The 27,983-nt window shown below is 36.7% G+C and overlaps 1 protein-coding gene across 9 annotated transcripts in view; it reads right to left on the bottom strand.

Moving 5' to 3' along the window:
* Positions 1–27,983, bottom strand: part of ESRRG (estrogen related receptor gamma) — a 696,148-nt gene that overhangs the window by 363,063 nt on the left and 305,102 nt on the right. For 6 of the 9 annotated variants that reach the window (XM_069066032.1, XM_069066031.1, XM_069066035.1 and 3 more), the window contains one exon: positions 22,736–22,823. The exons of the other annotated variants lie outside the window; for them this stretch is intronic. In XM_069066032.1, the coding sequence (XP_068922133.1) occupies positions 22,736–22,773 (38 nt within the window). In that variant the 5' untranslated portion in view covers positions 22,774–22,823. The remainder of the gene's footprint in view (positions 1–22,735; positions 22,824–27,983) is intronic. 9 annotated transcript variants of the gene reach the window in all.

The raw sequence follows: 27,983 nt of genomic DNA, 5'->3' as shown, positions 1-27,983 counted from the left end.
TCCCCTTCTGTATAGGGACATGTTGAAGTCAAACTACACACAATTACCTCTCTTCCCCCCTTGCTTTTTTTCTGGTTAGTCTGAACTTTTTGGGTAATTCATTCAGCAAACTAGCACAGAGCTTTTTGCATAAAGTGAGAGATTTGGTGAATGATTGATTTGTTCAAAAGGCATGTATAATAGTGTACATTTTCTTCTCCTTAGCTCCCCAACAGAATATAACAATGTTAAAACTAAAAAAATAATGAGTGAATACCACATCTTATAAAGATACCTTAAAATTATACAGTCATACTGTTTAGGTTACATGGCATCCTAATAACATATAATATGGACATCTGTAGAAATAACATATAATATGGAAATCTGTAGAAAACAAAAAGGAAGATAATTTAATTATAAAAAATTAATGTAAAATCCACAACCTATGTTAAACAATTCTATTACTACATGTTTTATTTCTTGCTCCCAATATTTTTACCCTGTCCTTTTTACCTAATGATTAAGGTGTATTATAGTTGATGAATGTGTGTATAGTCTTTCCTTTATGGTATTTATGTGGCATTTCAAAATTTGGGCTAATTGTTTTTTACTCTCAACTCCAAATACAATTTTCTACAAAGAATGACTCCATTAGCATCCTTCATTTGGAGCCCCTTTTTTTTTCTCTTCACCTGAAATGTGAATTAGTATAAATAGGTTAAAGCTAAATCCAGGGCATAAGCCTAAAGTGAAAGACCATCAGTTAAATACAGAGTGATTAACTATATACTGGTATATTAACAACTGGTATCAGGGAAAGAACAGGGGACTTGAAAATCAGAAAGCTTCAGTTTGAATCCCTTTTCTGACACCAGCTAGTTGTGTGACCTTTGAGCAAATCACTTTATTTCTGAGACTTGGTTTCCACATCAATAAAATAATGATAATACATTGAAAGGTACTATGACATAGTGGATAGATCAACTTTGGTATCATAAGGATCTGGGTTCAAGACATACCTCTAATAAATATTAGACATGTAAGAAAAAAAATCACTTACCCTTTTAGTATCCCAAGTATAATCTCTGAGTTATAGAAAAGGTAATGCATTAATAGAGCAAGCTTTCATAACAAGAATTCCTTATACTCAATTAAATCAAAGGCTTGGACAAAAAAATATTTACACTATTTACCTTATAGTGTTATAAAGGTCAAATGAGATAATGGATCTTTTTGCAAATGTTAAAGTGCTTTATAAATGTAAATTATTATTAATCCAGTTACTCAATTCCCCCCCACCCCCACCCCCAGTCCAAGTGACTTGAAAGCACAAAAATGCTGGGGCTTTCTTCCTAGCAGCGTGGCTAGAAGAATCCTGGAGCACGTTTATGACTGACCTGACAGCATTTTGCTACCCATACTATTAAATCACTGACTAAGCAGAACCATATTCTTAAAAAGAAAGGGTTTTGACATTAGAATAATAATGCAGAAGTGCTGAGTCTTTATAATGTGGACCTATCACCCTTATTCAAACTTACCTCTCCCTACCCCCAACACTAACCTGCTACTTCTGTCATGCTCAGCAACCTCTGAACACATTATACTCATTTCATCGTCCAATCTTATGCTCCTGCTGTTCTCTAGTGAATAGAAAGTCTTGATCCTCTGATTAGACAAATCTTATCCTCCTTCAAGGCTCAGATTAAATCTTGCTTCCCTACCTACTCAGCCACCCCTCAGGAGGTACAGTAGTGGCATATCCTTCACTTGAGGTCTTTAGATAGAGGTCAGATGACCATTTGTTGGAGTTGTTGTAGAAGGTATTCTTTGTCAAGCACAGTTTTATTAGATGGCCACCAAGGTCCCTGCTTGCCCTGAGATTCTATACATACTCCAATCCCCACTGATAATGCCTTCTTCAAATTTTTATGTTATGCCAATTTTGCCATATAATTTAATACTAATTCCATCTTAAAGGTTCCCTAATTTTTTTTTAGGCATGTGAGTGTTGCCTCCTTAAATAGAATGTCAGCTTCTTGAGGGCAAAGGCCAAGTCTAAGATTTCAACTGCATGCCAACGGTGTCTAAGTCAATTTTAGGAACATAGGGGGCATTCAACAAATACTGAATGACAGAAGGCTACTGTTTCACAATACAACTAACCCTTAAATACCCAAAGGGTTTAGATGGCTTATTATGTTCCAACATACCACACACTCCAAACCAAACTTATCTTTCTACTGTGTGTCATACATATCCTTTACTGCTTTTATGTCTTTGCTAATGCCATTTTCTATGATTTAAAGTATCTCTTTCCAATCTTTCCCAGTTGATATTTTACCCATCCTTCAAGGACTCGTTCAAATGGCACCTCCTATAAGAAGCCTTTCCTGCTTATCCTTAACCAGAACTAATTCGTTCCTTTTGTCCCCCACCAGAGTTTGTCATTTGTACTTCATTTTCCTACAGATGAAGAGAGAAGGTGGCATATGTTAGGCAGTTCAAAACACCACCACCACTGTCTCAGACCTTTGGTGTAGATAGGATGTTATCCACAAGATCTCCTGACCACCACTCTTGCTTCTAGATTGGACCACTGCTATAGCTCAATGAAGCAACCCTTATAGATATGAAACCTAGCAGCCACCTCAGTAGTACTATAGTCCCTACCTTCTCAGTGCCACAGCTACTGAAGACCCAGGAAAGAAAGTGTTCAATACCAGTCAAATCATCAAATAGTCCATTATCAGAAATAGATATAGTTTTATCAGTGGAACTGACACTAAAGAAGATGTATTACCATCTGCTTTGCCATTGAACCCAAGGGACTAATAGGCCTTTCCATTTGACTTTCAGCTGAAACTTCCTTATACATGTTGTCTTCCTTAAGAAAAGGATATAGCTTGCTTTCTCTATTTGTATCCCTAGTCCTTAGCACAGTGTTTTGAACATAATAAGTACTCAACAAATGCCTTCTCTCTCTCTCTCTCTCTCTCTCTCTCTCTCTCTCTGTTTCTGTGTGTGTCTCTCTTTCTCTTTCCTTTTTTTCTATTTCTTTCATCTCTTTCTTTCTCTCCTTTTTTTTCCTGCATCATTAATAGGTTTGGTTTTTGCAGAGAGATAGTTGTTTTCTTGGCCATATTCACACCAAATCCTTTCAGAAATGATGAATGCATTTCACTACCTTCCAGTCCCTATTTTGTAGCTCAACACCACAAGCCTTCTTTTGGCCATTCTGTTGGTTAAAACCTTTAACAAGTAAACTTTGGGATGGGGGAATTAAAAAAAATTCAATTGCTTTCTCACCAGTTAGTTAAGACCTACCAACAGTAAGTCATTGAATTTAACTGCACTTTTTTTTTAAACTGTTTTTATTTCTGAAATCACAGGAACTATCCAACCTAGCAAAACTGTAATCACTCAGCAGGAACCTGGCGCGAGCACAATGCAACCACCAGCAAGGCGGCAGAAAAAAAACTGAAGGAAATCTCTCTCTTCTTACCTCTCTGTTGTTTAAAAGAGGCTCGGCGTGAATGAATCTTCCCGGTAGCTACCAACAATTTCTTATTCTTTTTGAGCAATCATCAATTTCAGCATCAAGTGGTTCCGGTGTCTCTACAACTAGTAGTGGCAGCCGAGGAAGCCCAGCATGCAAACATTTTGGCTAATTTAAAACCCTTGTGCAGCTGAATCAAACATGACAAGACGATGGCAAAAAGAGAGGCTATTATCCCAAATGAGAGCTGGTGGATGGCTGAAATTGGTTTGAGTGGCAGAGACAAAAGAGGTGGAAGGAAGAAGAACAACTGAGAATGATAATCCCAGATAAAAACAGGCAGGCAGATATACCCAAGCGCACATACACACACACACACACACACACACACACACACGCATAAATCAGGGGAGGAAAAAGCTAATGTTTCTTTGAAGTTCTATGGCGAGACAGACTGAAAACACTGCAGCAATACACTTAAAATGGATACAAAATAAATTGGTACATGATAAAACATTTGCCCCATGGGTAAAAGAGATACTTAACTTACAAGAGATGTAGCCCTTTCCATAGAAAACCTAATGTTCAGAATACTAAAGCTGTCATTTTCTGCCTGAATTAATGTCCTGCTGCCTAACTCTCATTATCATGAGGTGAGAGTTGGGACAACACTGATTTAGGACAGACAAACCTCCACTGAAAATAAGCCACAATGTGGCAATTTATAAGGAAATCCCACTTGTTCCATCAGGCAAGAAGACCTCAAGAGAATTGGGTGTCTCTGGCTAGTGAAAATGAGGATACTTGAAAGACAACTGAGAGCTCAGAGGTAATCAGCTGGATGTGATTTTGATCCATGAACTTTGATGGTGGCTTACAGCATGCAGAATGACAAACTATGAGATTCGGTGGATAGCCAGCAAGTTTTCCTTTGCAAGATTAACAATTTAAACTGCTTTTAATTAGTTTCATTTAATAGCTGTGGGCACAGACTATCTCAAAAAGAAGATTGAAAGGTCAGCATGCCTTCGGTAGTTTCTTATAGGGACATGAAATTTAGGGTGGCTTGGGAGTTAAAAGCCCTAAAAAACACAGATATAACCAAAAGCTAGGTCTCTAGCACAAGCTAGATGTGGACTAAAACCATTCCCTTTGTGTCTTCTCAATATCTTCTCAATAGAACTATTCCTGAGCAAAGTATGAAATGGAGAAATAGAGTCCAGCATATAGCTAAAATCACCTGTATTGTTGTTTTTCACATCACTTCTGTAACTGAATGGTGTAACCTCTTTTTCCTGCCTTAGTCCCGTTATTGGCTGAGCAACAGAAGTTTGCTTTAAAGCAGCACGAAATAATTTTGTAATTATTATATATTATATAATATATATTATATAATATATAAATAAAATACAGTATACTGTACTTCTCTAAACTCTCATTTCTCATTGCCATAAAATGAAACTGAGTTTCAATGATGGTAAATATGGGTAGGTAAAGTTGTATGTTTGACTTGTTATATACTTAGAAACTAGGCAGATGGTTATTTTTGTCATCTTAAATACGTACTATCATTTGTATATGAAGATAGTACTTAGGATCCATTGCCAATGGAGCATATATTTTTAACTATTTTTCCATACAGCGATAGTGTTGCATCTTCTTTCTCTCACATAACTGTATGACTCAAGGTACACATTCATAAGGTAGCCAGGTGGGATTAGAGTTGCATTGTGTAGCTATGTAAGGAAGTAAAGCTAACCGGCTTAAATAGGGATAAAAGCCACCATCTTGACATTCACAATATTTCCTGGTCACACGTGATCCCTAGTTATCACCCAGCTCAGATGAATATTCACTGATGGCTCCAAAGGAAAGAACTAGGACCAATGGATAGAAAGTTAAAGGGAGAAATGTTTTAGTCAATATAACTTTCTAACAATTAGATTTGTTCAAAATGGACTTCGATGCATTGTGAGGTTAAGTTCCTTATCACTGGAAATGTTCAAGCACAAGCTAGATAACCGCTTGTCAGAGATATGGTAGGGGGATTTTAAGAGGGGGTTATAGTTTAGACTAAATAACTTCTAAATTGCCCTTCCAGATCTGAGTTTATGATTCAAGAGTTGCACATGAATATGAAATAATATATTCCCAAACCACTTTATATCATACTGTAATAACTCCGGGATCTGTGACTTACCTGTGGCTACTACGTCTACCTACATGTCTAAGTATCACATATGCTCTATCTACATTTCCACAAGCCATCAACAATAATTCACCCAAGTACAGCATGTTACAAAAGTCTTAGGTGCAGTTTTATAAGTTTAAGCTTTAATAGCTTAAAACTACACTAAGACCTTGAAGATGTGCTGAAGGTTTTCAAAGCATTTCAAGAACTGCTATGGCTCACCTTGAGGTCAGCATGGTGATTAGTCTCTTCAAACTTAACTAGTCTAATCCTCAAATGACCGTGTATGAGTCTCTCACAAGACTCATACACAAAGCCACTGTAGCTTAGTAGGGCCTGCTAGACACTCTATATTCTGCCAGCCTCGTCTTCAAGAACTCATATTTTCCTTCATGCCAGAATGAGGTACCGTATGTTATGACAAGGTGTTTGGAATGAGACGTAAAAGGAGGGGAAAAAAGGAGGAGAGATTCCCTCTCTCCCAATCCCAAAAGAGATTTAATAATGGTAGCCCTCCAATAGATAAGTTAAAGAGTTTCAGCATGTCTTCAAGCTTCTGTCTTTTCTATAATCTTCCTTTTAACTTTAGCGAAGAGGAGGTTTCTCAGTAATGGCCTGTTCTTGTCCTAGGGAATTCTTCAAGAATTCAATCAGGAAGGAAATTCTGCAGGGGTACACAAGTAGTTGGCAAAACAGCTGCCAATTCCATTCAAAAAACTTTAACAGGAAGGGAGAAGGTCAGGAGCATGCTCTTGCCTATCTGAGAAAGCAGGAAAAATACCTCTCTTGGCCAGAGGAAGGACAGGTGTAAGCCTAAAACAATAGGGCAGATAGAGGATGGCAGGCTTACTTCATCATACTGGCACCTCTTCACCTCTATACCACCCTGAAGGGGCAGATGTACCTTGCAATTTAGAAGAAATAAGAAAAGAAAAAGCCAGATGTCTGGTATCTGACTGGAAACTTATGGAAATATATATGTCAGTTGATGCAGGCTCAGCAAATAAGATAAATACCATTCCTTTTATGAATGTTTCTGTTTTGAATGTATGAGAGAAACATCTAGGCATAGGGGTGGCACATATGTTTTTGTTTTTGTTAAGAATCAACTTGTATAATGAGGATCAGTTTTAATGTCTAATTGTATTTCTCAAGGCCAAGCTAAGTATCCTTCCAGGATGTTAGGTTGTTCCATCATTAAAGAAAAGAAAATTTAATTTGCCTGTGAACTTGTCACTGGTATTGGACAGAATGCATCTAGAAGAGATTTCGTACTACTTCTCTGTCTCAAAAGGAGATGGAAGTAGATTTAAACAAAATTCTTGGCAATAAAAGGAAATCATTTGAGATGCACTAATTAGTTGCACTCGGAAACACTGTGCTGTGGACCTATTCATAGTACTTCTGTTAGGAAGAGTTCATAACTTCCTTTTTCTTTTTTGTCTCAAAGTTGAATTCATATCCTCTTGCAGTTAGTTCAAGGGAACCCTGGTTCACAGTTCAGTAAGGCACTGCTTAAAAGGAAAGCCTGATGCAGGTCTTTAGGGCATCTCATCCATCCTGTGCTTGGATGGCACTCACCACCAAGGGACCCCATTAGGAAGGAAGGGCAAACTGAAATCCTAACCCAATGCTTCCTGAAAGGCTGGATGTAGCAGGCACGGATGCAATTCCATTTGTCTTCAAAGCATGAGAAGGCAATATATGCATTCTATCAAAAACTCCACTTTGCTTTCCAACCTTGCAGTGCACTTAAAGCGAGAGGGAAATCAGCTTTCTACCTGAGGATGAAGCAGCAGCTGGAATGACACCCAAAACTCTAATCAAAGAATTGGTGACATACTTACAACACAATCCCAGACAACAGGCCAGGCTGAGCCACACCATAGAGTTTGAAACTGTTGATCCAGAAAGGAATCAATAAAGTTTAAGATCCCCTTCTTTGTCTCTTTGTTGGCTGGAGAGCTCTAAACCCTGATGCAAGAGCTGCCACAATTAGGGAAATTAGGGTGCCTTCAACTGATGGCTTTGGCAAAAGGAGAAGCAGAAGGTTAGTGAGATTTGGCAGATGAATTATTGTCTTACCTTCCAGGTATTCTGAACTTCCACAACCTCTCAAGTACCCACTGAGAATCCTAATTCTGAGGAAGTCAGATACATACCATCCAACAAATAAAATACTGGATCAACCATTTTACCCTCCCCTCCTTGCCCTTAAAATAGTAAAATCTTCTTCCTACCTTAACCTACACTAAGAACATGGTCCCAGGGCAGAGACCCAGATAAGGAAAATATTTTTTTCATAACTCAAATATAGGAAAGCAGGTTACAAATGAGACATATATTGACTTTGTTTACCCCCTTTAACCCTTTCAATAACATCCTATAACAATAATAGCAGAGGGATGTGTTCAATTTTTAAAAAGAAATTATGACCAGTTGTGGTGGCCATATATTGTTTTTTAAGATGTGTTCTAATTTTTAAAAAAGTATGGAGAAGGTTTTGGTTGGATATTGTTTTCTAAGCACCCACAAAGTGAAAAAGATGGAAGAAATTTATTTTATTAAAGAAGAGATGACAATTTGTCTCTAGCAACTCCTTACAAAATATTCCATCAGCAGAAGTGTTAGGTTGGAGACTAACTTTTTTTCAAGGTATTAAATTAAAAGATGTTGAATTAAGTTAAATGTCCCACATTGAATTGACATTTTCCTTTTTTAATGCAAGCTAAGATTGATGAAAAATACCACTTATCTACATTAAGGGTCAAAATATCTAGCAAAAGAAGCCTCTGGTTCAACACGTCAGAGCAAAGTCAGTCTTACATAATCCGAGGACCAGGACGCGGATCACATTCTGATGATCCAATTAATGGTGGGATACTTTGCAATCAGCCAGGAAGCAAGGCCCCTAACAGATTGTGGGGCTGTAACATCAATTTCTTAAGTGCATTTAAAGGATTACAAATGTTAGTCCTGGCTTGAGATTGAAACACCTATTGAGGTGCTCTGAACCACATTACTGTAATTGGGTACCTGAATTAATGCCATTTCTTCTGATGGGGAGTTGAATACATTGGAATTAAAGGTTTCTTTAGCTGTATTTCACTTCCTTATTCTTTCTTCTTTTAATTTTTTTTGTTTCCTTGGAATATAAATCTGAAGCAGAATACCTCTTTTAAAATTTAGATAGCTTTAATTATAGACCTCTGGAACCCAAGTATTGCCCTAATTTTGTCTTACACACTGTTTGGGTGCATTTTCTTTTGTGCTTGTTATCTTAATATGCAGAGATTTCTAAGATGAAAATAAAATTCTGTTCTGAAGAAAACGAGTTGAACAGGCTGGGGGTGGGAGGAGGGGAAGAGAGGAGAGAAAGGAAGAAAATGAGAAAGCTCTGTCCAACCAAGTAAACCTCTATGAATGCACCAGATAGCAATTACAATGGTTTACACTTATAGAAAGACATGAACCAGGTTTGTCTCAATTACAATTCCATTCTTTCTGAAGTCAATCCAGCTGTAAATGTCCAATGACAAAAGCAAGAATCCTGTCTAAATACTGTATTTTGTTTTATACATTCAAAGAATGGGTCCACAAGCTTCACCAAACTGTCAAAGTTCATATCTCTCTCTCTCTCTGTGTCTCTCTTTCTCTCTCTCTGTCTCTCTCTCACATACACACACACACAAGATTAAGAACCCACTTTCCTAATGGAAATGTAGCTATAGTCTAAAAAGAGTTCTTGGATTCAACTAAAAATCTACACATGTTGGATGAGGGGTAGGTTTAAATGAGGACATAACGGCTCCATACATGACATCTATTAGATGCTTAGCTTCTCTAAAAGTTTATGTGAAATACAACGTCCTCTACGAGGTCACTGATAATTTCTCCAACTATTAGTCTCTATTCCTTTCCCGCCTTCATCATTTTGTATTTACTATAGATACAGAGACAGAAAGACAGACAGACAGATAGATGGAAAGAAGCACTTAATTTTCTATATATTTTCCTCTAAATAGAAGAAAATCTCCTCGAAGGTAAGAACTGTTTCCTTTTGTCTTTTATTCCTACTATAGCACCTAGTACAGTGTTTAACACACAGTGGGTACTTAATAAATGCTTGCTGAATTGAATTGGTTAAAATGCATTTTTAATGTCCTTTTCTCTCAAAACCCTGTTATCAGGTTATATAAGTTGTGCCACAAGAAAAAATTAAGGTGAATAACAGGGTTCTATACAAAGCAGGTATGATGGTTGTTGAGTGATATATGAGAGAATGAATAGAACTCAGTCTATTTTCTATACATGTCAGTGATAGCTGGGTCTTCTGGCAATAATAACATCTTGACTTTTCATTCAAAGTGGCTCAGAAAGCACTTCAATTGATATTTCTTAAATAACTAGTAAAAAAATATATATAGAGAAAGAACTAGGACTAGATTTTACTTCCTTTGCAACTCCTCTTGCTATCAACAGGGTTCTGTGCACAGTAGGCCCAGAATAAATTTTGTCAATTGCTTAGTAAATCGGGCTAAGTAAGTTGCTATGGTCATAAATAGGGCCATCATTAACAGATCTACTTTTCTTAACTCTCAGTATTTAGCTTAGATCAGAGTCCTTTCAATTTTAGATAATTCAACTGCAATATATGGAAGGGTGACTATGTATCTGCTATTTTAAAATATGTAAGACAAGGGGATAGTTAATCTTCTATTTTGATTATTCTTAGGCAAAGCATATAACACCAGTTACACTACATAAATGCGTGTTGTGTATTATTCTTTCAATTACAATTCTCTATCAAGAAAGTTTTTAGTGTGTGGGGCTGTAAATGTTCCTTCTCTAAAGTTTCTAAGCAATATTTAACATTTTCATTATAAATCTGTTCTAACATGGTGTTATGTTCCAATTTTAGTTGTACTTAATAAACTGTACACAAGGGGGGAAAAAGCCTATTAGCTATTTATCTTCATCCTCAGCAGAGAGGGAATTTCAGTATATGCCTTAAGGGAGTTCAAAAGGCACCATGATTTAACTGGAGTAGAAAGGAAAGAGATAAATTTTAATTCTCTAATATGACTTTCTCCAGTGGAAGATGAGCAATTTTCACATTCTGTCATGTTCTCTTTCTAACCATACAAATACATCCTTTTCTTCCAACGAATCAGGGATGATGGGGTTGAAATGAATCTCATGAGTCATCTAAGTCTAGCCCCCTACATCAACAGAACAGTTTTCATTATTCTTCGGCATATTGTCTCTCTAAATTGGGCTTCTCCAGGATTGTAAATCTACTCTATTACAAAGCTGCATTAAATCCAAGGAAAATGCTGTTCATTCAATGCATCCTATCAAAACATCTTAACTCCTCAGCTGCAGAGAGCTTATACAACAAAAAGATGAGGCATCTGGTGGGTAAGAAATACACTTGTGACCGTTCTCCTCTTACAACACTAAAGCCAAGAACATTTTCCTGAAGTTGTGAAAGAGACAACCTCCTCACTCCACCCCCATTCAATTTTCCCTTCTTTGTACATTCTCCAGCAGCCAGTAGCTGATGATTCAGACACTCTCCTATGACACTTTGAATGTTGCATCAGTATCTAAATAGAAGACCAATAAAATATCTAGTAACATATATAGAGATCCTTGTTCTAGCCCGGTGCAAGGCCAAGGCATTGCCAAGCACAACTATTCACCTTTGTATGAAGGGCAGTCAGGAGTTCTCTGACAGAAGATGGTATGGATGGCAGACTCTTCATGAGCTTTTATGACACTACCCTCTGACCTGCAGGTTGAAGGAGCTTGGTCCTTGAGTTTAGGAGTCCTTACAAAGCTAAATATGAGTTTTCCTGGCTGTTTTTGACTCATTAGGTCGCTCTGCTCAAAATGATTTACATACAGATAATTAAAGTGTAAGCCCTAAGGACTAGTTAACTGTTTAGCAGTGTATACATATCATATAACCATTTCCATACATCTAGTTTTAAATTCATTAACAAAAATTAATTGCTACCCAGTGCTCTACATTGCACAGCATGTTGCTATGGTGCGCTTGCTAAATTACCCCTTTCTATCACTCCTCCAGCGATGTTATAGACAGTTAAACTTTGCTAGGCTTAAAATGTTGCCTACCAATTTGCAGCAAAGCTCATATTTACTATATTTAGTGTGAATCATTGACTGTACTTCAGAAAATATTTGTCTCTTTTCAGTGTGCCTCAGTAACATTCCATCAGCTTAGGAAAGAGGTCAATGTAGTTTTCTCTCTTAGAAAATATCAATGAGAAGCCTTTAATAGGTGACTTTGCCTTTGCATATGGATGGGATATATACATTTTGCTAATATAGCTTACATTTTAAAGCCCCCCTAACCACACTGAATTATCTTATATTCTCTAGCTACTGGCATATTCTGTAAGGACAAAATGTCTCTCTGATAACAAGCTAATAACCCCTCAACTTAAAAGTGTATATCTGAATGCTGATGTTGGAGGAAAGTATTCTCTTTACTATAAACATAGTTTTATATAGAACTGTGTTTCATAAGATTTTTCTTGGTAAAAAAAATCTTTGTTTTTCAATATTTAGTGGTTGCAAAAATAATCTTCACTCACTGTTTCCATCATATTTTACAAATATTTACAGTGTACACCTCAGGTTTGAAAGGGAGTCAGGGTGAACTAATTCATTGTTTACACTCAGAATCCTAGGTGGCCCAATCCCATAAGGGTAGTACAATGCACTGTATCTTTCATTCTTAGTACTTATCTTAATCTTAATAACTAGCCAGACAACTGACTCCAGAGTCTGGGGCTTATCGACTGGAATTCGTCACATGCATACAACAGAAGACAAGAAATGCATTATATAACAATGCTGTACAAATCATTATCTTTCAATATTTAAAAGTATGTATTCAAAGGCTGATATGAAACCTTTTTTTTTGCTGAACTCAGTTCTAATGGTTATTAAATTTGATAGCAATTGAACAAAAATGGATTCATTACATATATGTCTACATATATGCAGATAGATCAAAAGGATTCTTCTTACGACATTTTAGCGTCAGTTATTAGAGGCAATTCCTATTCCAAATATGCTTTGATACTGAAAGATTATTTGGGAGGAAAGTTGAATTAAAAAAAAATAACCCATGTTTCTTAAATATTAGGAAGTAGCCACTGAAGAAGCTGAACATGCTGATTTTATCTACAGAAGATTTTGACAGGTTTTCTTTCAATAAAGCTTACACAAACATCAGGAAAGCTATACAACCCTAATTCTAGTTATCCTAAATAATGTCATGGCTTAAAAATAGGATGACTTTTTCAAATGGGCAAAATGAAAGTACCTCTTTTGGCACCCAAGATGCTTATGATACCTCTTGCTAAAGTACAAGGACTCTTCATTAACATTTCTTTTTGTTGGGTAGGAGAAGGGCTAGTCAGGTACATGGCATTTTAACTTATAATCCTGAAAATGGCTACAATTCAGGTATTATCTCATACAAGACATTTTATTGTGCCCATAATGAATTAAATATTTTCTAGTAAATCTTCAAATCTATTATGAGTTTACAAGTCAGCAAATTTATTTTTGCATAGATGTACCCTCTTACTGATTAAACAAATGGCCCTCCATATACTCAGCATCTGAAAAATCACAGTATATGGATAATTTCTCTAACGTCATTCTTTTCCTGATTCCATTTTTTTCCTCAAATGAAATAAATCACAAAGTTACTTGATAAGTGGCTACTTCACTACTACCTAGAGGCAGCTAGGTGAGTAGTGGATAGAGTGTTAGACTTGGAGTTGGAAAGATTCTTGAGTTCAAATCTTCCCTCACACATTTGTTCATTATGTAACCTTGATCAAATTACTTACCTTTCTGGGGCTCAGTTTCCCCATCTATAAAATGTGGGTGAAAATGACACCTACCTCACACAGTGGTTGTGACAACACACATAAAGCACTTTGAATATTTTAAGTATTATATAAATATTAGTCTCAGACACCCTGGGCAAGTCACTTAACCCTGTTTGCCTCAGTTTCTTCATCTGTAAAATGAGCTGGAGAAGGAAATGCAAACCACTCCAGTATCTTTGCCAAGAAAACCCCAAATGGGGCCATGAAGATTTGGATACGACTGAATGAATAAACAACAAAATCTCCAGTACCTAGGAGAGCTCCTGACAAATAGTGGCTAATAAATGCTTGTTGACTGATTGATCAATTGATTATACACTTGAGAAATATAACAGAGACCAGATATTGTCCACACCAACCTCCAATCCATGAAGAGTACCCTGTTGGCTACTTTATCACAAGGTTTTAGGCCTAGAAGTTCGTCTGCTTCTCTAAGCAGTTACTCAACTCTTTTAACAAAGTAATTTCTCTTCTGATAGTTTATGTTCAATATATTTTATATACTATATTTGTACTTGTTTCATTCATTAATTGTTTCTTTCCTAGGTTTCTAGCATGCTGAGGTATTTCCAAAATCCTTTTTTACCCTATGAACTAGATAATCCAGGACCCACAGGTTTAAAATTTCTGCCTTCTCTTGCAATTTTAACACATAAAATAAAAGCTTCATGTCATAAATCAAGAAAAAGGCCAAAGCTGCTTAAAATTAATTCAAGAGTAATGACAAATCTACATTTCTCAGGTTTCTCTTCCCCAAATCATCCACATCTCTCAATCATTGTTCAGAAACCTGTGCTGTAGCTATATAGGCAAAATGATTTGAACAAACAAAAACTTAGCCAGTTTTTTAACTGAGCTCTACTGTTTTCAAAATGAAGTAACTGGTTATTGACAATTCAATGACTGATTGAGAGGTGGCATGGCTTGGTGTCAGAAAGATATAGATGCAAATCCGATCTCAGGTATTATCTAGGTGACTCAGAGAAAGTTGCTTAACCTCTTTGTGTCTATCTTAAACTCTCTCTGCCTGTGTAAAATGGACTCAAATGGCCTTTAAGCTCCCTTCTAGTTCTGCTCCTATGAGTCTATAATTGTTAAAAACCAAACCATATTTTACTAAATTCTCCTTCATATATTCTCAATTATATGTCCTACCTTCACCCAAATGTTGCATTTGAACAATGCTGTTACAATCATTACTGGATGTTATTGTTCAATATGTAAAATATTTATTACGAAGTCCTAGCAAGTTCACCAAGTACAGAACTTTAGTCCTCTGATTGAAGAGTGATTCTACCACATCACATAAAAAAGGACCCTATCCAAAGTGAATAGAGCACTGGCCCTGGAGTCAGGAGGACCTGAGTTCAATTCCAGCCTTGGACACTTCACACTTACTAGCTGTGTGTCCTTGGGCAAATCACTTAACCCCAATTACCTTGCCTTCCCCCTCCAAAAAAAAAAGGCCCTATTAAAAAGCAGCCCAAGATATATAGTAGTAGGATTCCCTCTGGTAAAGGGTACTCCTTGTCTTTAGTATCATTCTTTTTTTTTTTTTTAAAGCAATTGGGGTTACATAACTTGCTCAAGGTTACACGGCCAGGTGTTTCTGGGTGGGTGCTAAGTGTCTGAGCCCGGGATTCGATCCCCAGGTCATCCCGACACTGGAGCCAGTGCTCTTACTCACTGTGCTACCTGGCTGCCCCAGTATCATTCTTTAAAGAATGTAATATAGAGTGCTACACACTGACAGCTCAGTCTGCTTTGATAAGTTGACAAAGTTTTTTCTCAAGCATGAATGTTGATGTTCAGTAATCTACCAATTTCATTTGATTAGACTGATAGGACTACTTAATTCTCTTATTAACTATTTGTTATTATATAATAATATATTGTTTATATTATTAATTATTAATCTCTCTTAATTCTCTTATTCCATTATTTTAAGACATATGTCTAATGCATGCCCCATTCACAAAAAAGTTTTTGTTGTTCAAGGGACCCCTAAAAATTTTCATCTGACAGCAAGAGTAAAGAACATGAGATTTCCTTATCTGCTTCCTCTGACCTCTGATGTTAGGTTTAAGGCAGTTGTTTTTCTACTTGCTAACTTTAAAGGTGAGATTTGATGAAGCAAGTTAGAAATAGTAATGATCATTTAAAAGTACAATGACTATATATGTATTTATTTCCCAAAGGTGAAGAAAAAAGCAAAAGGGCACTTAAATAGTCAATTAATCAGCTGGACCTTCAATGCTATCACTGTGACTATGTCTGGTATATTAGTGAATCATTGGAACTTCTGGTGAGCTGGCTTATGAAATATGGAATAGTTATATTCTCACAATATGCCAGGAAATGACCATGAGCAACATATAAAGTATACTCTCTACTTTCTTGCCTTATAATTATTGTATAGTTCACTGAATTTCTTTCTTCTACATTTCAATCAAAGATGTTTTTTCTTTACAACTTTTCGAGGTACCTCCAAGAGAAGAAATGGCCTGTTAATTAGAAAAAGGGAAAATGTAGGGCACTGGTCCCAGAGTTAGGAGGACCTGAGTTCAAATCCAGCCTCAGACTCTTAATACAGCTAGCCATGGGACCTTGGGAAAGTCACTTAACCCCAACTGCCTTGCCTTCCCCCCTCCAAAAAGCAAAGCAAAAAAAAAAAAAAAGTGAAAATGAAATGAAATCTTTGTACTTTACAGACTTTAAAACACTATATAAATGCTAGTTATTATTATTTTACTGCAGTAAATATACTGTCTCCCTCATGAGCCATAGATATTCTAATAAATGTCTAGTATATACAAGGGTATGTTAGTGAATGCTCAACCATCAGTTCTCTGATAATATAATGCACTTTTAAGTTAAATCTGAATTACTAACATTTTTTCTATCACTGTCTTAAGTCTAGAAAATCAACAAAACAATTAATCAAACCAAATCAAATCAGTTTGTGGCACTGGCCTATTTCCAAGGTATAAATGCTTACATTGAAAATTTAACATTGGAGTATATATCACAATTGAAGAAGAATAGGACTATTTATTGATTATTGATCTTAATTTTATCTTTTTTCAAACAACTATTTGATGAAGCTTTTTTTTATAAAAAGAAACAAAAAGGGCCAACACGAAATAACATGGCCTTTTAGTTAAGATGCATTATCAACATCACTATAATTTATGAACAGGGCACCTTCTTTGGGCAAGCCTGTAGAACTAATTCTATCTGGAGAAATCACTAGCACATAGCTGAGTTCAATGGAACACTATAAAGCATGATTATACATTTATACACTATACAGTTGGTTATTTAAATAACATTTATATACTGGTTTATACATTAATAATAATGATAAATAATAATAATAGTTCATATATAAGGTTTGTAAAGTGCTTTCTTCACAACAACCCTCTCACATTTAGCTTTTTTTCCTCCTATATTACCCATTTTATACTGTGTTATATATCTTTTCATTGAGTCTATTTGGATTTCCTGGCAGGCTTAACAAGAAAGGTCAAATACTGTGTCTAACTAGAGGAAGTAGTCTTCATTTTTTTTTTTTAAAGCTACAGTTGTCAATGATAATAAAATTTAGAGTTTAAAGAAACCTTAAAGGTCATATAATGACATGACTGGTGGCCACCATGAATAAGTGGGCTGCCATCTCTTACTGAACTGTGCTGGGGGAAAGAACCAAAGCATATCCCACTGAAAAAAGGAACCTACTGTTGGAGAACTCAAACATTATAGTAACTAAGGCCATCTTTTCCCAACCTCACCCATTTAAAAAATGTGAAGAATTTCAGATTGACCCAGACAAGGAAAGCGGATCATGACCAAGGTCTTTTAATTCTGTTCAGAACAATAATTCTGAGTATGATGGGTAGAGCGATAAGAAATACATATCAAACTAAGGAGGTCCAGAAGGGTCAAGATCTATCTTTGTTTTCACTAGTTAACCTACTTAATTTCTTTTAGACGCGTAAAATCAGTGAGGTTTTTTTCTTTCCTCTTTTTCTCGGTCTTGTTGAAACATATTTACTTTAAAAAAATTAAGTAAATACAAATAATGAAATACTGTCCTTCTAACAAAGAAGGAGACAATAAGGATATTGGAGACAATAATACTATGTGCTATGCTATTTGAACAACATTCCCAAATCGTATAAATAATGAATAAATCTTAAATGAAGATGAAGGTGGTGAGAGCAACGGTGATAGTGAAATGAAAGATAAATAAAGGTGAAGAACTACTGAGGAATCAGCTTGAATTAAAAAAAAAATAGTTGTCCCAATGGGTTAAATAATGATGGAAATAAGATCATAAATTAGTAAAAAAACTATTATGTGTTTTGGTAGGAATTGTTAACGTCCTAACATCTAACATAGTGTGCTGTATATAATAAGTGCTAAATAAATGTTTGTTAAATAGATGGATGAATGAATAAGAAAGAATGACTTATATTTACCCTACTACCACCACCAAACTCTTTATAATCTCTAATACCTGAACTTGAAATAAAAATCATCTCCCAAGGCCAGATGTTGTTTCTACAACTTAATTTTCATTTCCTCAAATTCTTATGACCATTGAGCATTAGAGATGGGGAAAAAATGGGATAAATGCTATATATGGGCTGTACAAGACACCAGTAGGGAGGTTCTTGGTGATGTCTGTTCCTGTACCTCAAGGTCTGAAAAGGCCATCCCCTGCCAGTCACATTCCCCTTTCTGAAGGGAGTGCTTTCCCTGATTAAAATGCCTACAAGGTATAGAAAGGGAATCCACGTGACAAAATCATAGAGTTGACAGTAACCCTAAAGGTCATTTAGTACAGTCTGTTGCCTGAATAGGAATCATCTTTGAAGATTCAAATAAGTGATCATACAGCTTCTTAAGACCTTCTGTGATGGAGAACTTAATCCTTCCTGTAACAGTCCATTGAACTTTAAGTATGGTTCTAATTGTTCGAATTTCTTTTTCTTATATTGAATCCAAATTTGCCTCTCTACAACATTTACATTGTTTTATCCTCTGAGTTTAAAACAACAACAATAACAACAAACATACACAAGGCCAATTCTTTTGTCATAGGACTGCTACAAAGACAGTTTGAAGAGATCATGGTCCCCAAGTCTTCTCTAGGACTTACATTCCCAGTTCCTTCAAAATATCCCTGTATTTAATCTGTCTTAGTCTTTTCACCATCTTTGTCATGATGCAATGTATCAATGTATTTTTAAAAATATGGCACCTAAAAACAATACCCTGGAAATGATCTCATCAGTTCAGAATATAGTAAGACTGGCACCTCCTTTCTCTGGGCACTGCTTCAATCAACACAGTCTATCACTACATTATCCTTTTTGTGGTTTCCATGTCATACCTTGAGTCATGTTGAATTTGCAGCCCCTTAAAACCCCCAGATGTCTTTAACAGTAACTGTCATCTAACTACTCCTACCTATACTTGAACAGTTCATTTTTTCAACTTAAGTAGAGGACTCTCCATTTACTCCTAATAAATTTCATCTTATTAGATGCATCATTGTAGTCTGTCAAGATCTTTTTGGAAACCAATTCTGTCATTCTGCCTATTAGCAATCCCTCCTAGGTTTATGTTATCCACAGATTTGATAAGCATGTCATCTATGCCTTCATCCAAATCATGGATAAAAATGTTGTACAGCTTGAGGCCAAAGGCTAATCCTAGAGTCACTCCATTCACTACCTCCCTCTGGGCTTTCAACCATCTAGCCTGAACCCAAGAGCCTCCAGATTATCAGTCCTGCCTCCAGACTGGCCCCCCAAAACCCCCACAGAGAAAAACAACCTTTGTGGAAAAGGGGCCTGGCTGGTGCAAGAAAGTGCTAGACCTGGACTCTAGAAGACCTGAGAACACCTGTCTCAGATATTTAATAGCTATGTAACCTAAGTTAAGTCACTTAACCTCTGCTTTATTTTCCTTATCTCTAAAATGGGAATAATAAAAGCACCTTTAATACCCATCTCAGATACTAGCTATATGACCTAAGGTAAGTTACTCAGCCCTTATCTGTCTTATTTTCCTCATCTGTAAAATGGGAATAATAACAGACCTCTCTCCCAGTGGCATTGTGGATATTAAATATTTGTAAAGATAATATTTGTAAAGCACTTTGAAAACTACAGTTATAAAAAATTTTACTTTTGTTATTCTTCTTAATCACATATACTTCCACTAATTGTCAATTAACTGCCGCCAACAAGCAAGCAAACAAGGCCAAGATCCCTGAGAATAACATCATGTCTCAGATTATCTGCCTTGTTTCCAGACTTCTTCTTGCAGTCAGTCACAATCCAGGACAGCAAACACTGTGGAGAAGCGGGCCACCATCACCACCACACCAACTGTTAAACTACTGCCATAGATGTAGCAGTCAGACCACCCTAGTTTTAAACAGCAGGGCATCCTGAGCAAGAGATAGGAGGTGACATGTTTCAGGTGGGTTAAACAACTCCTGCCATTTCTTTTCTGACTGTGGTAGAAACAGCCCATAATGCAAAACCCTGTTTCCGGTCTGTCTCCTACAACCATTATAGATGGGAGAAAGCCTTGGATAGATATGACCTGGAAATGGTCTCCATTGCTGATACAGACCCTTGTCTCCACAGAAGCCACAGGAACAAAAGACCAATAAAGAAAATTCTGGAAAACAAGAACCAACGTTTGTCTTGACAATGTCAAAAGTTCAACATCAGAAACACAGATAGTTTTATCACTGGGCATGCATTTCCATATGACTTGTGGTGGAAACTTTACTATACGTGTAATGTCCTTCTATTAGGAAGTAAATTTTCTGAGAGCCGAGACTTTCTTGTTTTTCTACTTCTATCTTTTTTATTAATTATTCATTGTCAAATGCCTTTATATAATCTAACTATATCTTATATATTGTATTCTCCTGATACAAGTCTGTCAAAGTATAAAGTGAGATTAGTCTGGCGTGACCTATTTTTTTTTGAGGGGGCAAGGCAAGGCAATTGGGGTTAAGTGATCTATCTGCCTGAGGTCACACAGCTAGTAAATGTGTCAAATGTCTGAGGTCAAATTTGAACTCAGGTCCTCCTGACTCCAGGGCCGGTGCTCTATTCACTGTATCACCTAGCTGCCCCTGGCATGACCTATCTTTGATGAATCCATGCTTATTCTCAACTTACTATAAAATTATTACAATTATTGTACAACTGTACAATATACAATATGTAAAAATTATTATAATTACAACTTAGTACAATCTTTCTAAATGCTCACAAACTTCCTCTTCAATGATACATTGCATAACTTTGTCAGGAACTGAAGTCAAGATCAGTATCGTGAAGTCTAACCTCTTCCCTCTTTTGAATTTAGGGAATGAAATTTTGGTGCCTAGTGTTTCCTGAAGTCTGCCAAGACTGAGATCATTTCCACTTGACTTTATTGCTCCATCAGCAAAAACTGATTGAACTGTGGGTGTGACTAGTCCATTGCAGGACGGGGCCCAAGGAGTTTGAAGGTGAAGCAAAGACTCCAAGGCATGGCTGCAGCAACAAACATCTCTTCCTATTATTCCTAAGTCTTTAACATCAAGCCAGGAAAATCTTTGCTTCACTGGTCTGAAGATGGGCAGAGACGGAGTTGGACCGTGGTAAAGGTCGCAGAAGTGAATGGCCTAAAGACCATAATAACAAGACATGGGACACTATGGAATAAAGATGTCTGGAGATGAGGCTTGCTTTGACCTGAGCATGCTACCCTCCCCAGTTAGAGTCAAGGGAACCTAAAGCTACAACACCTCCTGGGAGTTTAGACTACCTGCCTCTTCATGTTCCATGCTGTTCCTGGGAACTGAGAGAATTATGGTCAAATACTAATTACTTAGGTCCCAGTGGCCATAGTTGGGAATAGTAGACTCCAACCTGTATGGGATTTTTGGTTTATTTGTTTGCTCTGGGTTTTCTTTGGGGTACTGAAATGCTATAATTAGGCAGATAAGTGGAATGTTGTTTATTTTGTAACATTGGTGACTGGCTAATGCATTCTTGATTTTTTTTTCATATTTTAACTGTCATCTAATCTAATTTAAAAAAATTTTTTACAACAACCTTGAGGTGAGTAACTTAAACAATGCTGACACATAATGATTAATAGATACCCTTAGGCAAAAGAGCTCTAGCATGAGTGGGGGTAGGGTGTTGGGTGACTGACAGTTACCTGCCCCATGGTCTTAATGTGGGCAAGACCAATCTTTTACATGAAAATTAGGACACTTTCCTCCAGTCCTCAGCACCTCTTTTATTTTCAATGATATTTTAAAAATCACCAAAACATCTTAGCAACCACATCTTCAAGCTTTTCCTTTTCATACAAGCTGTTGGTATGGAAGTAGCTGATAGTCATATGGCCGCCAGGACTGACATATTGGAGATTCCTCTTAAACATAAGGTTCTACTATTAGAAAGAATATAACGTCCTATTCCCCAAATTTCTTGGGATACATTTTTGAAGATATGTGTATTTACCAACCCTGAAGGAATGAAATCCATCTTAACAGTCTTTCTAGGGGAGGCTTGGGAAGAAGTTCCAGTTTTTTTTTTTTTTTGAAGTTCCAGTTTTTATAGAGCAGTTGGAGAAAAGGAAGAGACAGTGATGTCATCTTTTGTATAGGAGTGTCATCAGTAGGGTAAGACCTACAGTTAACACGGGATCCCAAGAAACCAAAGATTTCCACAGTCCAGTCACCTAAGAATTAGGGAGATATTTCCACACAGTTGTCTGCAGGCTCTCTGCTGTTGGGTAGTATATAGTTTAAAAAGTATCAATTGAGAGTATCAAAGAGCTACAACCCAGTCACCTTGAGGGGAAAGAAGAATGAAGTACTATGTACTTCAAGGTGTGGTAGGGAAGGAAGATGCATCCCTTTGCCTCATATCATTTTCTATATATAGTAATGAAGTAGCTGATAAATTATATCATCAAAATGAGCCTTCTTCATAAACAGACATATTGCTATTTTTAATATTGTTCAAATTGACCTGTGTGGTCTCACTGATTAAGGACCCCTGTCCAGTGATGCCCATTATAACCCAATCCTACCTACTCATCTTGTGTGATGCTTGTCCATGTTTTCCCATGCTTCACCACAGGGAGTCCACCCTCTGTGTTAGAGATACTCCTCTTTCTTCTGAAATCATAAAGCAGCAGTGGAACTTTCTTACTACCATGTTTCCCCAATAATAAGACACTGTCTTATTAATTTTTTTGGAAAGAAAAACACCAAAGGGCTTATTTTCAGGGGAGGGCTTATTTTAATGAACATTGACAGCAATTTTAATAAACAGGTAAATGTGAACAAAAAAATGTACCTTTATTCAATAAGCAAATCACTGGGGAAGAACAGGATGACACGCTCACTGCTGCAGCTCTGATTGGATGCAGCTCGGAGCACGGCATGCGTTTCACAGGGGGGGGAGGGGACGGTGCATACAGAGGGTACCGTAATGTAGCGTGTAGCGCAGGGGATCACCTTCACTACAGTAGCAATCTCAATAGGGCTTATTTTCGGGGGAGGGCTTATTTTAGAGGAATCTTACACAGTAAGGGGAGGACTTATTTTCAGGATAGGTCTTATTATCGGGGAAACACGGTATCAACATCTCGTTCCTTGTTTTTGACATGTGCATCTTTTCTTACCATCATACAATTCTTGATGACATCCTTTATTCCTTCCTAGAGCATATCCTACTATTCTTTGGAGTCACTCTTGGGTCATATGTTGCAGTCTACTCACACCCACCATATATTGTCCCTCTGTGTGATACTCATCTCTGGTCCTCTGGCGGCAGTGGTGTTCTATGTATCATTGCCATATAGCAACAACAGTAAAAGCTTAATATTTTACTTATTATTTACTTATTTTACTTAGTATAGATAAGCCTTTGCTTTTATGGGAAGCTTGGTTTTAGCAAAGGAACTTTTGAATTTTCCCAAAACAATCAAGTCTCCTCTCTTCCTCCTTTTCAGTTCTGAGCATGGCTCATTATTCGTCTGTAGTGTTTATCCCAGATATACATACTGTTGTACAAATTTTTTTTTTTTTTGCTTTTTGGAGGGCAATTGGGGTTAAGTAACTTGCCCAAGGTTACACAACTAGTTTTTTTGTGTGGGTGTTAAGTGTCTGAGGCCGGAACTGAACTCAGGTCCTCCTGACTCTGGGGCTGGCGCTTTACTCACTGCGCCACCTAGCCACCCCTATTATACAAATTCTGTAGGGTGTCTATCCAAATATATGGTAAAATTCAGGCAACAGACTTCCTTTATCCACCTGGTCTTTGAAAAAGGAACATTTCTTTAAAACAGAGATAATCTGACTACTCTCCTCAAGAGTCAGTCTTCTCACTGATTAACCAAAGGAGTAATCTATGTTGACCCAGCTAATGCTTCTGAGTTACTTAGGAAAAAAAAATAATGGAATTATTCCAAAGTGATATATGTATATATACTTAGGGAAAAAATAGTGTAATTATTCCAAAGTGATATACACACACACACATATATATATACATATATATGTGTGTGTATGTATATATATATATATATATATATATATATATATATATATGAATATGAATGACTCCTTTAACTTAACATCTAAAGACTAAGCTAACCAAAAAAGAAATAAAGCAGAATGACATTACTCACAGTGGGTGGACTTCTCACTGGGAAACATCAGCAGGTAATTCTACCCAATGAGTTTCCCTGCCTGCCCACTCACCAGTTAGCAAGCAAGCTGAAACACCTGTGTTCCAAATAGGCCCAGCTGCAAATATGCTACTGCCAATCCATCTGCTCAGTATTTCACAGGATCATTTGATTGTTGTTTAAGTCTAAAAACCCAATTGAGTAAAAGAGACCATCTAGGGGATTGTAGAATGCTGATATGCATGCATGCATGTGTATGTGTGCATATATGTATGTATGTGTATATGTGGGAGTATATATGTGTTTTTCCCTCCAAAATCTTCTTTTGTATCTTCTTTTCATGATCCTGGGTTTTATCTCAATTCAGGTTTTGGCCATGGTTCTGAATAAAAATGAATTTCCCCTATAAAGTGATTCCCTGGTAGTTTCAGCCAACACTGAATGCTTGGGATATCTGCCTTTCTATTATTATCAAAAGGGGTATATAATATTACCTGGGGCATTTTGTTGGCACTTATGGGTAGCAAGAAGCCCAAATATCTTATTTTACATCTTTCCTGAAGCTCCTCTGTGATTTGCACTCCAGATCTACATCTTATGTTTCTCTTAAAAACTTTCAATGAAGAAAAAGTACAGAACTAGTATGGAATGAAGTATGCAAGAGAAGTATGTTTCAGAGATTGGCACAGCACCTGTTGTTTAACAGGAAGATAAAAGTGATACCAAAGAAACTTCCCTGGGGTGCTGAGTACCTGTCTATGTTCTGCTACACACACACACACACACACACACACACATGCACATTCAAGAGAATTTTACACACACACACACACACACACACACACACACAATATAATTCAGAAGTACAACCCTTTGGGAAACAGAGAAACTGGTCTGAATTTGAAATCTCTTATAGGACAAGTCAATCTCACACATGAAAACAGTACATATCCAACAAGACATAAATCTGAGCAATACCCTAACAGCTTATTTAAAAACCAAACTTGCTCCTCATTGGAAGTGAAGAGATTTGAAGCACACACAAGTAAAACTAATTTAACCTTTAGAAAGTTCTCTCCAGAGGGAAGAGTCGAAATCCCTTTATAAGATTTTTAAGCACTGCAATTATTGACGAGGACTATATTACTTCAGTTTTCTCTGATCAGAAAAGGAAAAAAAAAAAAAGAAAACCCTCAAGAGACATCAGCAGCTGTCAGGCTGTTTTCCAACTGCAATGAGGTAGTTTACAGTGGGCTTGTGCCAGTCTCTTAAGACCCAGTTAAGAAGCCTTTTTAAAATGCCTTAAAAAGCCAACTCATACATTAATCAAGTTGAGCCCTCATCCATACTTACTGCAATACATCAATTACCATGTCTTTCTTTCTTTTTTAAAAAATAAATTCCAGTTGACAGCAGACACCTTATTAAGGCCCACTAAAATGATACAATAAGTAAAAGGCTATTAATATTGCTCTCCCTCACCCCCCACCCCCATCCCCTTGCTATTGTCTTGCTGCACTGGTCTGCAAACAAATTCAGGCTGCATTACAATTAATGCCAGTGGAACTCCTTCTAACGACTTCCAGCTTGCTAATTTTTTACGCTAATAATAAAAAAAAGGCATTGCTATGCAAGAACGGCCCCCTTTTATCATGCTAGCACGGCACACCAGAGAGCTCCTGCCATTGTTCACATGAAAGACAATTAAACCCCTGAACATCAAACCTAAAAATGACAATCTGCTAACCAGCACTGGGTATTGCTGGATGCTTTTTCTCTATTTTCTGAACTGATAGAAAACAATTCTCTAAAGACATACTTCTCTCCCCTCCTCCTGTCCACCCTTTGGGAGAAAAAAAAAGTTTAAAAAATACCCTTTGCTGATTTATGCATCTCTGCTCAGAATTTATTAACTGTATATGGCCAATTTCACTTCAGTACTCCTATAGCCTCCAGGTTTAAATTCTGGACACATAAAAAGAAATGCACCAATATCACCCGTATAGTTTCATATTTAAAAATAAACATAAAAAGAGTCCTTTAAAAAACACGCACAATATAAAAGTAGGAAGGAGAAAGAAAAATCTAATTTTGCAACAAGTTTATATCTCAAAAATCCTTGGGGACCACAGAGTCATAGGGTTTGCTGAAAACCAAGTATAGGATCTCTTATAAAGATTGTCTTCTCTTTCCAGGAATGTATGGATGTATTTTTTAAAAATGACCAATTACTGGATATAAAATATCATTTTACACTTTTGTAATTACCATACACCAGAATTCTGGAACCAGATGAAACTTTTTCCTGTTTGAGGCAATTCTGGTGTGGAAACTCCCTCCATCAAACAGTTGCTACCTAAGACAGAGAGGTTAAGTGATATGAATTGCAGATCTGTAGATACTTAAATCTCATAAGTAGGACTTAAACCCAGGTCTTCCCCCTGACTAAGAGTTCGTAACTCCATCTACAATGACATGATTCCTCTCTAATTACTACATGTAATATGTTGGTGCAGTCATTGCAAATAAAGTGCCATCATGTAATAATTTCAAATTATTTTCTAAATAGTAATCAAGTCTCATCAGCCTGGAAGGGAAACATGATTCTCTACTTTTTTTAGAAATAAGTAAATTATAGTTATCTGTTTTGCTAAAGTCATACTAAGAACACTAGGGTTTCACACTTTGTTAAGTACTTAGGGAGATGATTCTCACCCTGAAGGATTTTCTAGATCTTGCCCATCAGTCCAAGTGATATGCCATTTGGTAAGTCCAAGAGAATACAACTGAGATATAAGGTCTGACCTCTAATAAGGAGTCAAAGTCTACTTAGGGCTAAGGAAACTCGCACACAAGAACCAACTGGTGGATATTCTAGCTGTAGATTTAAAAGAAATGTGACCAAGTTTTCACAAGGACACACGAGGATTCATCATTCTAACGTAAGTGATGTCCCCCTTCAAGTATTTATTTATTCCAGCAATACTGCTGTTTGCTCAAAACTTTTTTTGGAATGGCCTTTACAGCCAACAATATATTCTTCTGACTAGCAATAGAAAAATGTTTCCTTTGAGGGTGTTTGATTTTTCAAAAAAGCTAAAAGTTATTTGGAGTCAAGTCTGAAGAATAAGGAGCAGATTAAGCTAGATAATGCTATTTGGGTTTTTTTAAGAAGACATATCTGTCACGTAACAATTGGTTTTTACCTCCTATGACTTATAAACTGACTCTTAAAATAATTTCAGGAGTGAATTTACAAAAATGTTTTGAACAATGGTAGCACTAGGATGGCATTCTCAATTGTCTAGCTCAGACATTACCTCCTGAGGCATGTACATTGAAAGATAATCTTCATTTGAATATAAAAGTTCCAATATATTTGCTTAAAATAAATTTTAAAAATTGAATACATGGAGTCTCATTACTGTGTAGTGACATGTACAATAACTGTACTTTATATGGATAAAATCATGAACCAAATTGAGGAGAGGAGAGGAGAGAAGAGAGGAGAGGAGAGAAGAGAGGAGAGGAGAGGAAAGGAGAGGATACCTCATGAGGCATGTACATTGAAAGATAATCTTCATTTGAATATAAAAGTGAGACAGTTGATGTGTTTTTTTTTTAATTTTGCTGAGCTGCTTTT

Source organism: Petaurus breviceps, unplaced genomic scaffold (genome assembly GCF_028583685.1).
Source record: "Petaurus breviceps papuanus isolate PSGF00001 unplaced genomic scaffold, PetGlider_PUasm1.0 90702, whole genome shotgun sequence".
In the NCBI taxonomy this organism is placed as follows: domain Eukaryota; kingdom Metazoa; phylum Chordata; class Mammalia; order Diprotodontia; family Petauridae; genus Petaurus; species Petaurus breviceps.
This window is presented reverse-complemented; position numbering and strand designations above follow the sequence as displayed.